General features: G+C 34.3%; 1 protein-coding gene across 1 annotated transcript in view; it reads right to left on the reverse strand.

Annotated features, from left to right (window-relative positions):
- Positions 1 to 6,958: 6,958 nt before the first annotated feature.
- The window catches only part of LOC138701416 (knirps-related protein-like), a 107,751-nt gene continuing 100,055 nt past the window's right edge, over positions 6,959 to 14,654 (reverse strand). The window contains exon 3 of the mRNA XM_069828281.1: positions 6,959 to 8,943. Coding sequence (XP_069684382.1) covers positions 7,780 to 8,943 — 1,164 coding nt within the window. The 3' untranslated portion in view covers positions 6,959 to 7,779. The remainder of the gene's footprint in view (positions 8,944 to 14,654) is intronic.

Genomic DNA, 14,654 nt, shown 5'->3' on the forward strand with positions numbered 1-14,654 from the left:
GAAAAAAATGTTGAATATTTACAAAATTTTACTGCTGTAAGCTGTACCTAACCCCTTGAGTTCGAAGTTGTCAAAAATGTGCTCATCTACATTACAATTTCTTAGGAAAATACTATGAGTTTAATACACGTCTCTCATAAAGAGTTTATTCCTATGAATGTCTTTCTGTGATTAGGATATTTACATTCTGGTCACTTTTGGTAGGTACTACTATCCGCTTGCCTCCTCGAACACAATTCACCTTTGGGACGTCTCTTGACCACATCCTTGGGGATGATAATGTGTAAATATTTTCTTTTGCTTTATGCATTTGCAATATTAATTATTATAAGTTTTGAATAAGTATTACAATTGCGGTGGAGAAGCTTTAGTAATCCAAAACAATTGCTTACTCTACACCATTATTCTTCGTCACATATTCTACTCGATGTAACAAGATCCACTCATTCCTTTCGACTATGTTTTGTCCTTTTATGTCTAACTTAGAGGGTTTATAATTAGTACAGTTATAGTAATTGTTGAAAATTAAATATGTACTGCAAATACTCCGTTATTTCATTTAGTTCTTCGTTTACGTTAACGAATAACTCACTGTTTTTTTTTTTTTTTAACTTTTAGTCAGTAATCTATGTATTGCGCTATGAAATTAAAAGGTATTTTGATAAACCTCTATTATGAAAGGAAATAAAAATTAAATATAATTCTTTAGGAATATTTTATTCAAAATATTACTAGCACATTTGCTGATTTCCCATACTTTCCTTCATAATTACATAGAAATATGGGTTCAATTAAAACAAATTAGTTCATCTTTTATGACCATAGCCTTGAACTTCTATATTTGTTCTTTCGCAAGTAGAACGATGTCCGAAATTCCGCTAGAAGACTAGATTTAAGACTTATGGATTTTTTACTCATAAAATTGCTCGTATATGAAAGATCTAGATGGAGATAGCTGAGTAAGAAAAAAATAGATTCCTTGCAGAAATATTACGGAAGGGCTATAAGAAAGAATAATTCCAACGTAGAAGACATGAGGAAAGCAATCTGAGACACTTACTTCCATAAATTGTTTATCGATGAGAATCTGATGCATCAGTTGTGCCCCAAAAAAGGATGGTGCAAATATAATATCGATAGCATCAAATATACTGATACACATTCACTCCTTGAAGCAGAAATGAATGAATAAAACCTGTATTTAGATCACTGTCGGATCCTGCATGGCAAAACTCAAAATAGAAATGAAAGTTTCAATAATTTAGTATTGATTAGGAGTCCCAAAACCATATTTTGTGGAATGAAAATATTGAATATTGCTGTGTATGATGCTGTCCTATGGTCCAATGAAGGAATTCATGGCAGGATTCAAGTATTCAGAAAAACTTGGCTAGAGGCTGGAGTGCACACTAGGATGTTAAATGATATTATATTGTTCAGAGGCAGATAATGAAGGCGGAAGAAAATTTACAGAAATTGCAACAGAGAGCAAGGCAAGAGAGAAGAGGTAAAAGGAAGAACCTAAAGGATGGTGAGGAATATGGATATGGGGAACACTGAGCTTTTCTGTCGTCTGTAAGTTAGGATGTATTGTTTCAAATAAATAAAAAAAAAAAAACTTATGTTCCATTTTCCCAGCAACCATGAAGTGTAGAGCCATGAAATTTTCAGTGGAGCTTTATAGCATATTTATAATGATTTTAGGCGTAATAGATCGATTATTGATCAGATTTTTTTGTATTCGACAGATAATGGAGAAAAAATGGGAGTATAAGGGTACAGTACATCAGTTATTCATAGATTTGAAAAAGGCATATGACTCGGTTAAGAGAGAAGTTTTATATAACGTTCTTATTGAATTTGGTATTCCCAAGAAACTAGTTCGATTAATTAAATTGTGTCTTAGTGAAACTTACAGCAGAGTCCGTATAGGCCAGTTTTTATCTGATGCTTTTCCAATTCACTGCGGGCTAAAGCAAGGAGATGCACTATCACCTTTACTTTTTAACTTCACTCTAGAATATGCCATTAGGAAGTTCAGGATAACAGAGAGGGTTTGGAATTGAACGGGTTACATCAGCTTCTTGTCTGTGCGGATGACGTGAATATGTTAGGAGAAAATCCACAAGTATTTATATTTTAAACGTGCAATTGGCGAATAAGTTTCATATAAACATAAAAAATGTGTGCAATTTGTCGATATATTCACGAAGAAAGCGAGAAGGAACTCCACTGCGTTGATAAAATTCATATATTGAAGTTCAGAATTATTTAAAAAAAATTGATTTATTCATCGCTGTATTCCCACAATGAGCGTATGACAATAATCATAAATAGGTGTTCTCCCGTGGGTAGGTATTTCACTACAAACCCAGCATTCTCCAATATTTCCTATTTTCTGCCTTCCTCTTAAGGTGAGCGTTCACAACATCGTATCGCACTCATTGGACGAATCGCACGGATCGGGAAAAGACAGTCTTTGCTGTAATTCTTATGTAACCGCGTTCACTACATCGTATCATACGCATCGGCTCTCGGCAAATCCGTCCACGTTTCTCGGATGAGCAACTTTTCCGACGCGTGCGATCATGGCCTCCTTTAATAAATCAATGTTAATTCCTCAACTGTTACTATTATGTTGTGCCATGTTCAGTGCCGCGCCAAAATATCAGACGGAGAACTTCTGTCGCTTGTAGAAAACTGAGAAGAATTATATAATTTGAGGCGTTCCCATTACAATAATCAGGTCGTGTTTTACATATATATTATGTAACCAATATCTCTTTCGTTTCTTCCTCTTCAATTAAGACGCATGAAGCAATTACAAATTCTTATTCGCTAACATTCATAATTAATAGACCTTACCTCAAACTCCTCTGTTTTCAGCAATGTCAATATCGTACGACGTCATGTTTTAAACAGCTGATAGGGAATCCTCTGAGGCGATGAGATGGAGCCGTTACAGTGAACGCACTGCACTTAAATATCCATTTGCGTGCGATTCGTACCGTAAACTGGGGTAAAAGGATCACATGTGATAAAGTGGATCATATGTGTATTGCCTAGATAAGGCAGCGCCAGATGGATCACACATGAAAAGAAAACCTTTTTTCTATAAGTGCCACTAAAAATAGTTTTCTTTGCATGTGTGAACCATGTGGCGCTGACTTATCTAACAATACACATATGATCCACTTTACCACATGTGATCCTCTTTACCCCAGTTTACGGTACGAGGAGTGCAGTACGATGTAGTGAATGCTTACCTTAAGATGACAATAATAATATGTGAAATATTTATTTAATGAAATTGGTATCAATATGAATAGCAGTAGAAATATTCATTATTCATTACCTGTTTGTGTTGTATCTGTTTTCTATTGTATGATGGAAAAGTAAAAGTTCTATGGACTTTAATAATTTGTTTTCATATGTGAACTCTTAATTTGTATGATTTTCTTCAAAATGGGTAACATAGATACTGTTTCTGCCTCCGATTACGTAAAAGTTTCTCTCAGGCATGTTCCATAGTAAAAGGGATGAAGATATTGTCTATAGTACTCAAAATATTAGGAATAATAAATAGATATCAAGAATTGTTTATACTTTCATTCAAGGAAATTAAAATTTTACTATAAATACTGGCCACTTATTTAAAATAACAATCCTTTGGAATAGCAAAATTGAGTTGATTCACAAGTACATATGAATGAATTCTGTAAGTACATGATCTATAATATTTTTATGTTGCATTACATTTAACTTATAAGACTAAAAACGGTACTTGATATTCAACCCAACAGAACTATTATCTCGAGGAAAGATAAGCAAATCTCTATTATACAGTATATATGTACATAATAACTATGCTATCTTCTCAATTAAAACTAAACATATTTTCGACTATTAAAATTGTAACACATTTATGTGCTAATAAAGTCATTGGTAACATTTTGCACAAAATCAACAAATAATTAAAATAATTGTCTGATCATTTCATTCACGTTTCAACAGTCTTCTATGGGATTAATATTCATTCACAAAGCACAGCATTCAGTTCTCTCCCATTTTTAACAATGTTACATTCTTGAATCTCAACACTTTTATAGCTAACTGCACAGCTCACGTTTTAGTCCTGTGATGTAGTTTCTCTTTTAAAAATGGACAGGACTGTAACAATAATCTTCAAATTCTTTTAATACTTAGTCCATGTGCTAATGTGTAAAAACACTTACATTATAGTTTGAATTATTTATTTGTTTCCTATATTAAAATTCACAATGTTGCAAGTTACTATAAATAGATCTATTATAATTTATAATTCAACTTCTATTTTTGCATGTGTATGATGAATACATATTCATCACTCTGCAATACGCCTGAATTAATTACCACTGAATAATTTCATAGGATTAAAAGGCGAGGTCTTCTTGTTTTTTGCGAGCTCTCCATTTCTTTTACGTTTCACTACTGCTTACTGATCAGATTAACATGAAGAGGATTTTTATCTGTTGGTATTATGTTCATGTATTTTGTCTATGTTTACAAAAGAAAGAATATTGATTTCCCGCTAATATTATTACAGAAAAGGAACCTAAAAATTGACCAATATTCCCTTTGACGTTGGAGGATGATGGCCACATATTACATGAAATGATCCAGCGCAGCTGAAATTTTATTTTGAAAATGCATCTGGTAGCACTTTTGAAGAGTTGTGCGGTTGTTAGTGACGTCGTGTAAAACTTTCCTGCCATGAGGAGCTATAAAAATAGTTAAAGAAGTAGGAAGTAATATACAATAGCTTGAAAAGTAATGATGCAGCAATTAAAGAAAATATTGCAACAAAGTTCGATAATACAGGCATCAAGATTAAGGAAATTTCAGTAAGCAATGAAGAACATGTTATCAGTAGCGCTGCATAGTCATAAATAATATTAAATCCTCGATTCCGATTAAAGGGGATAGTTCGTAGTTGCGTGAAATATCGAGAGTAGAAAAATAAGTAGGCCTAACATGACTTAGCAAACAACCAGTTTCAAACTGCGAAATATGCAATCATTAATATCATTTATTAAAACATTGATTGTATTTCATACACAGTGTTCTCAAATACTTTTGGAACCGCATGGTCCACACTGCTTTGAGCCCATGCAAAAGTATCACTTTTTGTGGTGATTTTTTTCTAAGGGGTAAAACCATTGTTATGGACTAGCATTGAGATGTTTATGAGCATACTGCCCTCGTGAATTCACTGCAAACATATTAATAATATTATGGTATACGTTTTATAGCTTTTAAAATATGAAGATCTCCATAGAGAGGCAAATGATATGTCAAAATCACTTAGAAGATCTCTATGAAGGAGACTAAAAGTGTGTATTTTAGTCAACTTGTCGATACAGACACTATACACCATCATAACAATGCTTTATTTGTACTTTATAGATTTAATTTCGATAGGTAGTTGAGTGTCAACATTTCGACTGCATCTCATTTCATGGAGATACAAAGTTTCTAGCAACTCGTTCATCTATATGGTCTTCGTAGAAATATTTCTTCTGAACTAGTTAACACCTACAAGTAAATTCAACCGAGCAGTATGCACATGATAAATAATAAATCTTACACAAGCTCAATGAGTTTACTTGAAGTTCCTAACCTAAAATTTCACAGAACTTTGATTTGCTTAAAATTGACCTTAGCGACATAATTGTTCTTCTGCTAGGATAAGTACAGGATGAAATGGTATATAGCAATACGTTCGCATAAATATATTATTCAAAATGATAATTTTGTACAACATTACATCGGAGCTACAGGCCGATTACTATTTAAGGGAACACTCCACTAAAATGACAACTTTTACCCAATCATTTTTTCAACGAAATTCTGAGAGCTTGTTTACTATGTAAAGGACTAACAAAATCCAAATTTTTGGCTTCCAAATGCTTTTCGCTTCTGATTTTGTATTATTTTTTTATATATTTTAGAAATATTTTCAAACCCAAGATTTTAGTAGATCTTAATTTTTTAAGTTTTTTTTTTTTTTTTTTTTGGTTACATTCACAAGACATAGAGAAACCCCACTGTAAGGTTCGAGATTAATGAAGATCAACCAAAGCAGGTACATGAAGAGAAATGCGCTATTTACCTTCCATGATGTGATGATCTCAGTCATAAATATAATATTCAAGATTGGAATGTCATTGGACTTATGTTTGGTACGCGAGGAACAATTCCCAAATTTACATTAGAGATCCTCAGAAAATTAAAGGTTCCAGATAACACTCTTCAGACAATTGCATCAACCATTTTAAAATCTTCACTGAACATCATCAATCACCATCTCTATTCATCTTTATAATATTCAATGTATATTATTTATTTATTTTCAATAATTTTATACCATTTTGATAGCCACCACATCTTGTCGCAGAATATTCTTTTTTAAAATTTCATTGTGTATTTTTTTAACATTAATTTACATTTCTTTTTTGTTCATTTGAATTGATAAGGATGCCGATATTTTAAATCCAAGATTTGGCCGGCTATCATTTCGATGATATTCTCTCTTCTATGCATTAAATTTATGAAATATTTTATTTATTCATTTTCAAAATTCTTTTTTTTTTTTTTTTTTTTTGAAATTTTGAAAATTTATTTTTCTGTAATTCATGAAAAAAATTAATAAAATGACCTAGCAGCATTTCTTAACAAATAAATGCATAGAGACATACAGTTACCTCATAAATACTTGCAGTAAAAATTTCATCCAGAGTGATTAATATTTGGCATAAAAAAGTTGGTGCTGAATCAAGAAAAACAAACTTGCATAAAAACTGATTTGAAAGAAAAATGAATATTTATGTAACATATACTTATTAAAATTCTCCTCCGTTATATTCATCTAGTAACTTCAGCGAGCCAACTTTATAACAAAAAGTTACTACATTTTTAATCAGAAATTTGTAAAAAGAATTATTTTATGAAAAAATAATTTCGACAGCTCTTTAATACCACGCCCCCTTACAGCATTTATTTAAAACGTAAATTTAATCATATTTGTAATCAGAATTGAGCTAAATCCATTTGGGGTATGGAAATACACATTCTAAACAAGTGAAATAGCCAATAAATTTTTGTTTTTAAAATGTTCATTATTTTCAGTGGAGTCTCCCCTTAAACTTATTCAGTTCTTTAACTATCAGTATTTTATCTTGTTAGAAAGTTATACGACATTGAAAAGGTGAGGATAATTTAACAAAGAACTTCATAACATCACGACTGTTCAATTCATTTGGAAACAACGATAAATCTTAAGTAGAGTAGCATTGGGTAGTTTTTTTAGATCGTGCTCACGTATTACTATGTTTACTCTAAGTTTCGAAAATGTGTGTGTGTGTGTGTGTGTGTGTGCAGGAATTGGAATTATTCCATGCAAACTGAATTATTGCAGCGTAGTTGAAATTTTGAAAACAATAAGTGTAGCAATGTGAAACAGTTCATACTGAATATTAGAAGCAGGTTCGAACAACTGTAAAAAAAGTATAGAGCACTTGATATTAGGAAACTGTACTCAAAAGAAATAAGGAGATAATGATACAGTTGTGAGAGAGGACGAGTTAAAGATTTGTACTGATGGGAGCAAATCTTTTTTCATTATAACGACCTGACTATTCTCATTTTGAATGCAATGTACGATGTATAAATTATGGTGCTTAAAACTATCCTGTTTTAAAATAGTGCAAGCACACCATGCCGGCTTAGTCTCATACAGTCTCATGCCCGGGTCGTGAGATCCATCGGAGTGGCCACCCCTCTGGCGAGATGTTCTGTGTGCTCACTACCCAAGCTGTCGCTCTCCCTCTCGTACGCATCGTCCTCAATATCCTTAACCACGATGTCCGTGTCCTCTTCTTCTTCTTGGTCTGTCACTTCTCCTTCCATACTTGCTCCAGACAACGATCTCCTATCGTCGTCACACCTGCTCGTGCAGCCTTTCATCGACAAGTCCATAGGGTTCTCCTGCACTGGCTCCTCTTGCCTAGGAGACGTGGAGATGAGCACCTTCCTGTTGTATTCCAGACTTGGTTGATGTTTGGGCGATGCCGTGTCCTCGGTGGGCGCCTCGTCCTCATCCTCATCTTCATCGTCCTCCCTGTGGACGCTGCCGCTTCCAGGAGATTCCTGCTGTGACCGCAGGATCGCGTCTAATAAAAATCTCTTGCTGTACACGTCACTTTGGCCCAGAGGGTCGTTGTTGTTTTGAGTGAAGCGGTTGTTGTTTTTGAGGAGGGTCGAGTGTGTCTTGTGGTGTTGCTGGTGGTACAGATAACTGGTCGGTGGGAACAGGAAAGCCCCGTGTTGTGTTGTGGCACCGTTGAAGGCTGCGTGGGGAGGAAAGAAAGCCGCAGGCGGTGGGAATCCAGGCGCCAGGGACGCCAAGGGTGGAAAAGGGATAGGAACGAACATGTCCTTCCCGGGACGGTGCGCCTGCGTGCTGTTGTTGATGAAGAGGCCGCCGCGCGTTTCGCTCACCTCGACGGAGGTGTCCGAGTTGTGCGACTCCGGCGAGCTAATGGACGGCGACGTGGAGATCTTGTACTCGTCCAGGCCTAGCAGCAGCAGATCGTCTTTGCGTTGCGACATGGCGGCTGCCAGTTGGTGGTGGCCCAGCACGCTGAGCGCAGGATGTGCGCCGGGGGGAGGCGTCTTCTGCTGTCGTTGTTGTTGCTGCTGCTGCTCCTGCAGCAGGCAGTGGATCTTGAACCAGTTGGAGCGCCGGCCATAGCGGGACCCGCTCTTCGACATGCCCACCATCAGACACTTCCGTAGTCTACACGCCTTGCACGACGTCCGGTTCTTCTTGTTGATGATGCACTCACCGTTGTTCTTGCAATCTGAGATGGAGTTCAGATTGTTGTAGGATCGCCCGAAAAATGACTGAAACACAGAGGAAGACCTAATGTCAATATTTTTTTTATTATCCAATTTAATAAACCCTATTTCACCCTGAGGTATATTAAGGTTATTATTATTCTTTATTAGGTTATTTTACGACGCTTTATCAACAGCTTAGGTTATTTAGCGTCTGAATGAGATGAAGGTGATAATGCCGGTGAAATGAGTCCGGGGTTCAACACCGAATGTTACCCAGCATTTGCTCATATTGGGTTGAGGGAAAACCCCGGAAAAAACCTCAACCAGGTAACTTGTCCCGACCGGGAATCGAACCCGGGCCAACTGGTTTCGCGGCTAGACGCGCTAACCGTTATATTAGGGTTATAGTTGGCATCAAAATACATATTTTATAACCAATAAACAATAGTAAAATAATATAAAATTGTGGTCACGGTTACAATTCACATGAATTATGTAGAAGAATACACCTTAATGAAAGAATGGATCCTGTTTAAGATTAATGAGATGTTTGAGGAATAATCAATGCAAAAGATATACAAGAATGTCTAACCGTTTCAGAGTAAATACACGACCTTAAAAAGATAATCAATAGTACATTAATATAACAAAGTTTGACTTTCACTTTCAAATTAATACTTAATTCATGAACAATGGAACAGTTAAGAGTAATAAAAGGATATTACAAGCAATGATTTACGGTTACAAGTTACATACGTGATTCAGGAACAAGTACAATAATTGAAATAATAACACAAGTAATGACTTATAACTAACGAATAACGAAATTCTTGAAGGGCAATATATAATAGTAGGGGCAATACAAAAGATTTAAAAACAAATGTAAACAGTAAAGGAATAGTAGAAAAATTGACTTAAAATTACAAGTTAAACACATTCTTTTTAAAGCAATAGGTAACAACAAAGAGATACTAATATCAATACACTGACTAGTTACAGATTAAACACATTATTTAAAAAAAAAAATAACACGCAAAGGATCAATAGCTATTTTCAGGCATTATATACATGGACCATGTCTTAAATTCACATCTTTTTGACGTTACTTCGTATATTATTTTGTGTTTCAATCTATTTCAGTTTGTTATTTTTCACTGTAACAACAAAAATATGTTTTACAAAGCCTCAAGGCATTTCTCTATATTTATTGTATCATGGTACTCTTTGTCAATGGCAACCTGTAATGGTTATAGGAATATATATATGTATATATATATATATATATATATATATATATATATAAAATAGCTATTAAACATATTATTTTAGAAGCAATAAATAGCTATACTGAGAGATGACTTAAAATTTACGAATTAAATACCCGGTACATTATTTAGTAACAACAGTTGGCAATAAGGAGGTATTACAAGAAGTGGCTCAAAATTAGAAATCAAATACCTAATTAAAATAAAAATTAAAACTAATAGTACAATTATAGTATGCGAAATTGAAGACTTACAGTTTCATAATAGTTGATTAGAACTAATACGATTTTTTTTCCCGGAATAATTTAACATTTTACAGTTTCACGAATATTCTATTCAAGAAGGACATGAAATAATTATATGATTTAGAGTTGGTAAGTATATTGGTTAATGGTTTGGTAAATGTATGATTTAAAGTGTTCAGTAACAACTCAAACTCGTATCTTTCACGGTAAAAGACTGGACAATCATATAATACATGTTTGACATCTTGAGATTCCTCCCCACAAATGCAAGTTGCATCGTCTTTAATATGGAATCTATTTAAGTATTCCCCGAATTTTCCATGCCCAGTCAAAAACTGTGTCAGTACGAAATTTGGCGTTATTACTTTACATTTATTTCGATCATAGACCGTTGGAAAATATAGCTCTTTTGTAAGAATTCCCTTATCACTATTGACCCATCTTTCGTTCCACTCTTGCATATAATGTTCTTTGGCTACTTTTTTGATATAGGATATCGGACATAAATTGTACGACAGTGGCACATCAGAGTTGGCTGCCATCCTTGCCAATTCATCGGCTCTCTCATTTCCAACTATCCCAGTGTGCCCTCTGACCCAAGTTATACAAATATGGACGGCACTTTTCATTACTAAAGTTCTTATCTCTGATGTCTAATATCAATATTACCAGCATCCATATACCGCCTTCTAGCTCCACTGTTAATATTACCATTCGAAGTGGTAAACCTAGTACAGTGGACTCTCCTAAGTTCGAAAGAACAGAATTGAAAGTTCTGACCAATAAGGGTAGTGGGTGTGGCAGGTGAAATGAATACAAATTCTTATTGGTTATCCATCAACGAATACAGAACTATACTTCCATTTCCTGCTCGTCCCGAGACTTGTGTATGCGCTTCTAGTATCACAGCGGTTTCGACAGTTCCGTGTCACAAACTGCACAATTCTCAAATAGAAAAAAAAAGTTCATTAATTTAAAATCAGTGATCAATATGGATGTCCTAATCAATAAAATATTCTGTTTTCCTTTAACAAAAGTATCACTATAAGACACAGAATCAATTTCCATTCAAATGGCAAACCCATTTCTTAGTGCCCGTATAGGGGCGTGTCTAATTCTCCTACGTAAGCAGTCGAACTGTAGAATGTCGAACTTGATTTCCACTGTAGATGTAGCTGTTGTTGGTCGGTATTGGTTGAATGTGTATTATATCTCTCAACCACATGATTGTCAGCAGCACCTAAGCCAGCTGTTTTAAAATTATCGGATCACTATACTAAATATATTAACACAAAGAAAAGTAAAATTAAATTTCTATAACCAATATAAAACGAATTCTTATACTGAGACACAATAACACTATCATAATCACGAAGGTACACACTGGCAAAAGTGCATAATATTTTTCTCATCAGAAAGAATTTGCTTGTAAAATAGGAACTCTGTTAACACATGCGTCACCGTTTTCTAAGTCCTGGCTGCTGTCTTCAGAGGATTGTCATGATTGAGTAAGTCTCTCTATTTGAAGCAATGTTCTGTGAGCCGTGGCGATGCTAACAAATAGGCTACCACCTGAGTGCTTGTCGTTAATTCTTAAATGAGAAAAAAAATTATGAACAATGAATGCCGGATTCTAATCAATCGAAAATAATATTTAATCGTATTGACAGATATGCATTTACTTTTGTGATGCTGTTATTTGGGATAAGGATCTGAAGTCACTGTAATACAACGGCTGAAACTTGTAGTGTGCCTACCATACGAGAGATAACGGAGGACAATATTGAACAATAATTTTACGTTATACTAAATATTTTATCCTAGTCCATTTTAATCTTTTTAATGTTAGTTGACGTGCAAGTTAAATAGTGAAACGAAACTGCGGAACACTTAGTGGGCAGTCTGTAGAAGTTCACGTCTTGTCTTACCATTAAGTCTGCTGCTTTACGTAACACACCATAGTCATAAAAAATACTTTTCTAACTGGAAGAGATTTCATAAAAGGTCAATGATGGGCTGGAAAGATTTAAGTGATTTCTGAACATATGGCATACTGTGAAAGATTCTGAGTTACGATTGAGAGGAAGGACCTATAGCATTGATCAAATATGTGTCAAAATTAACAATTTTTAGCCTAAAAACACTTTATAGGATTGACTTCATTTGAGCGAAATTTCAAGGTCATTAGGAAAAAAATAATTGCTTTTACGCCATTTTTAAATATGTGTGCTCAAACTTCTTCGTTGAATATCCAGAGTTTATTTTATATTTTTCAACATTTAATAATATGTAGGTAATATCATTCTCAGACAAAAATGGAGATAATTGAATAAAATTTTCAGGACATATTCTCACATTATTCATGAATAATTCTGTAAGAGGAAATTGTCAAATTGCAATAAGTTAAAATATACGTGCAATTTTTCTTTCTGTTCATAAAAATGCAAAATAAAAATAAAATTATCTTCTTCTTCTTCTTCTTCTTCTTCTTCTATCGGTTTCATGACTGCTGACGCCGTCTTCCGGCTACTCTGGTGTCAAATTCCTGGAAGTCACAGCAGTGTGTACCCCTTCTATCCACGTCTTTGCTGGACGATCTCTTTTCCTTCTTTCTGTCGGTATCCATTCCATAATTTGTAGTGGTAATCGTTCTTCTGTCATTCTCTTTACATGTCCATACCATTGTAGTCTTTTCTTCTCTATAACGTCAATAACGTCTGGTTCTTCCTCTACTTTCATAATTACTTTTATCTGTCTATTTTTTACTCTTTCTTTTCCTGATTTCCCTGCTGATCTTCTTAAAACATCCATTTCTGTAGCCAAAATTTCATTTTGTTCCCTTGTAGAAATTTGCCATACTTCTGCGCCATAGGTGAGAATACGTTGAATTACTGTTTTATAAATTTGCAGTTTCCTGTTTCTTGTTATATGTTTGTTCCACCAAGAGATTTTAGAGCATTAATTGCTTTCTTTGTGTCGGAAATTCTATGTTCAATTTCTGTATTACTTTTCTCAAATTGATCTATTTTCGTCCCTAAATATATACATTCCGTACTTGGTACTGTAATTTCTCCATTGTCTAGTTGCAATGGTGCTACCTCCTCGCCAATACATAAATATTTAGTTTTCTTTATATTTATCGTCAATCCCCAGCGTTCGTTAATTTTCTTGTCATGTATCCTATGTCGTCATGATCTTGTGCAAGTATTACTTGGTCATCTGCATAATTGAAAATTAAAACAAAAAATGCTAAACAACCAAACACAAAGCCTCGGAAGGCTGACATTTAAGATACGACATACGCGACGGAAAAGGATTTTAAGATTCGGAAAAATAAAATTATAACAATTAAAATTTTAAACAAAATTGGTTAAAAGTCTTTTAGCTTTCATTTAAGACAAGATTTATGATTATGTGATACTCTTGAGAGCAGATATATTATTTTCTTTATAATACATAAATTCCGTTCAGTGAATCAGTAAAGAATCTAGGCATTTATATGGATAAATTGGAACATTCAAGTTGCAGAAACCTGCAAAAAAGTATTCTCATTAATCCACTCGTTTAGACGATTGAAGAATTTTCTACCCTTTTCCATGAAAAAAATGTTAGTGCAAACACTCCTGATGCCCCACTTGATTACTGTGATATTCTGCTTACTGACCTAAGCGTTACTTCGGCGAAGAGACTACAACGTGTTCATAATATGTATGTCCGTTTCGTCTGCAATATTCGCCGGGCTGAGCACGTAACACGAAATGTTGTCCTGACTCCGTCCAGAAGATCGTAGGAAAATCCACTGTCTTTCCCTTCTCTTTCACATATTGCATTTCTCCACTCCTGTCTATCTTGCGTCTCGTTTTCAAAATTTATCCACCCATCATAACCTAGACACACGATCACAACACTCCTCAATATTATCCATTCCCTCCCACCGAACATCCTCATATTCATCTTCTTTCACTGCGGCTGTTCCTCGACTTTGGAATTCCCTACCGAGTAATGTCAGGGACTGTCAGACATCAAACCAATTTAAGAATAGGCTAACGAGATATTTTTCTAACAATTCTTGTTAACAATAATAGCAGTTTCAGGTTTCTCAATGTATAATGGTTATATATATAATAAATATTTAAATTATCTCATTATTATTACTATTATTATTATTATTATTATTATTATTATTATTATAACTATTTCTTACCGATGTTTATTATTGTCACACTAACATTACTTATCCAACTCTCATTATTTACTTTCATGT

The sequence above is a fragment of the Periplaneta americana genome, chromosome 6 (genome assembly GCF_040183065.1).
Source record: "Periplaneta americana isolate PAMFEO1 chromosome 6, P.americana_PAMFEO1_priV1, whole genome shotgun sequence".
Classification (NCBI taxonomy): Eukaryota; Metazoa; Arthropoda; class Insecta; order Blattodea; family Blattidae; genus Periplaneta; species Periplaneta americana.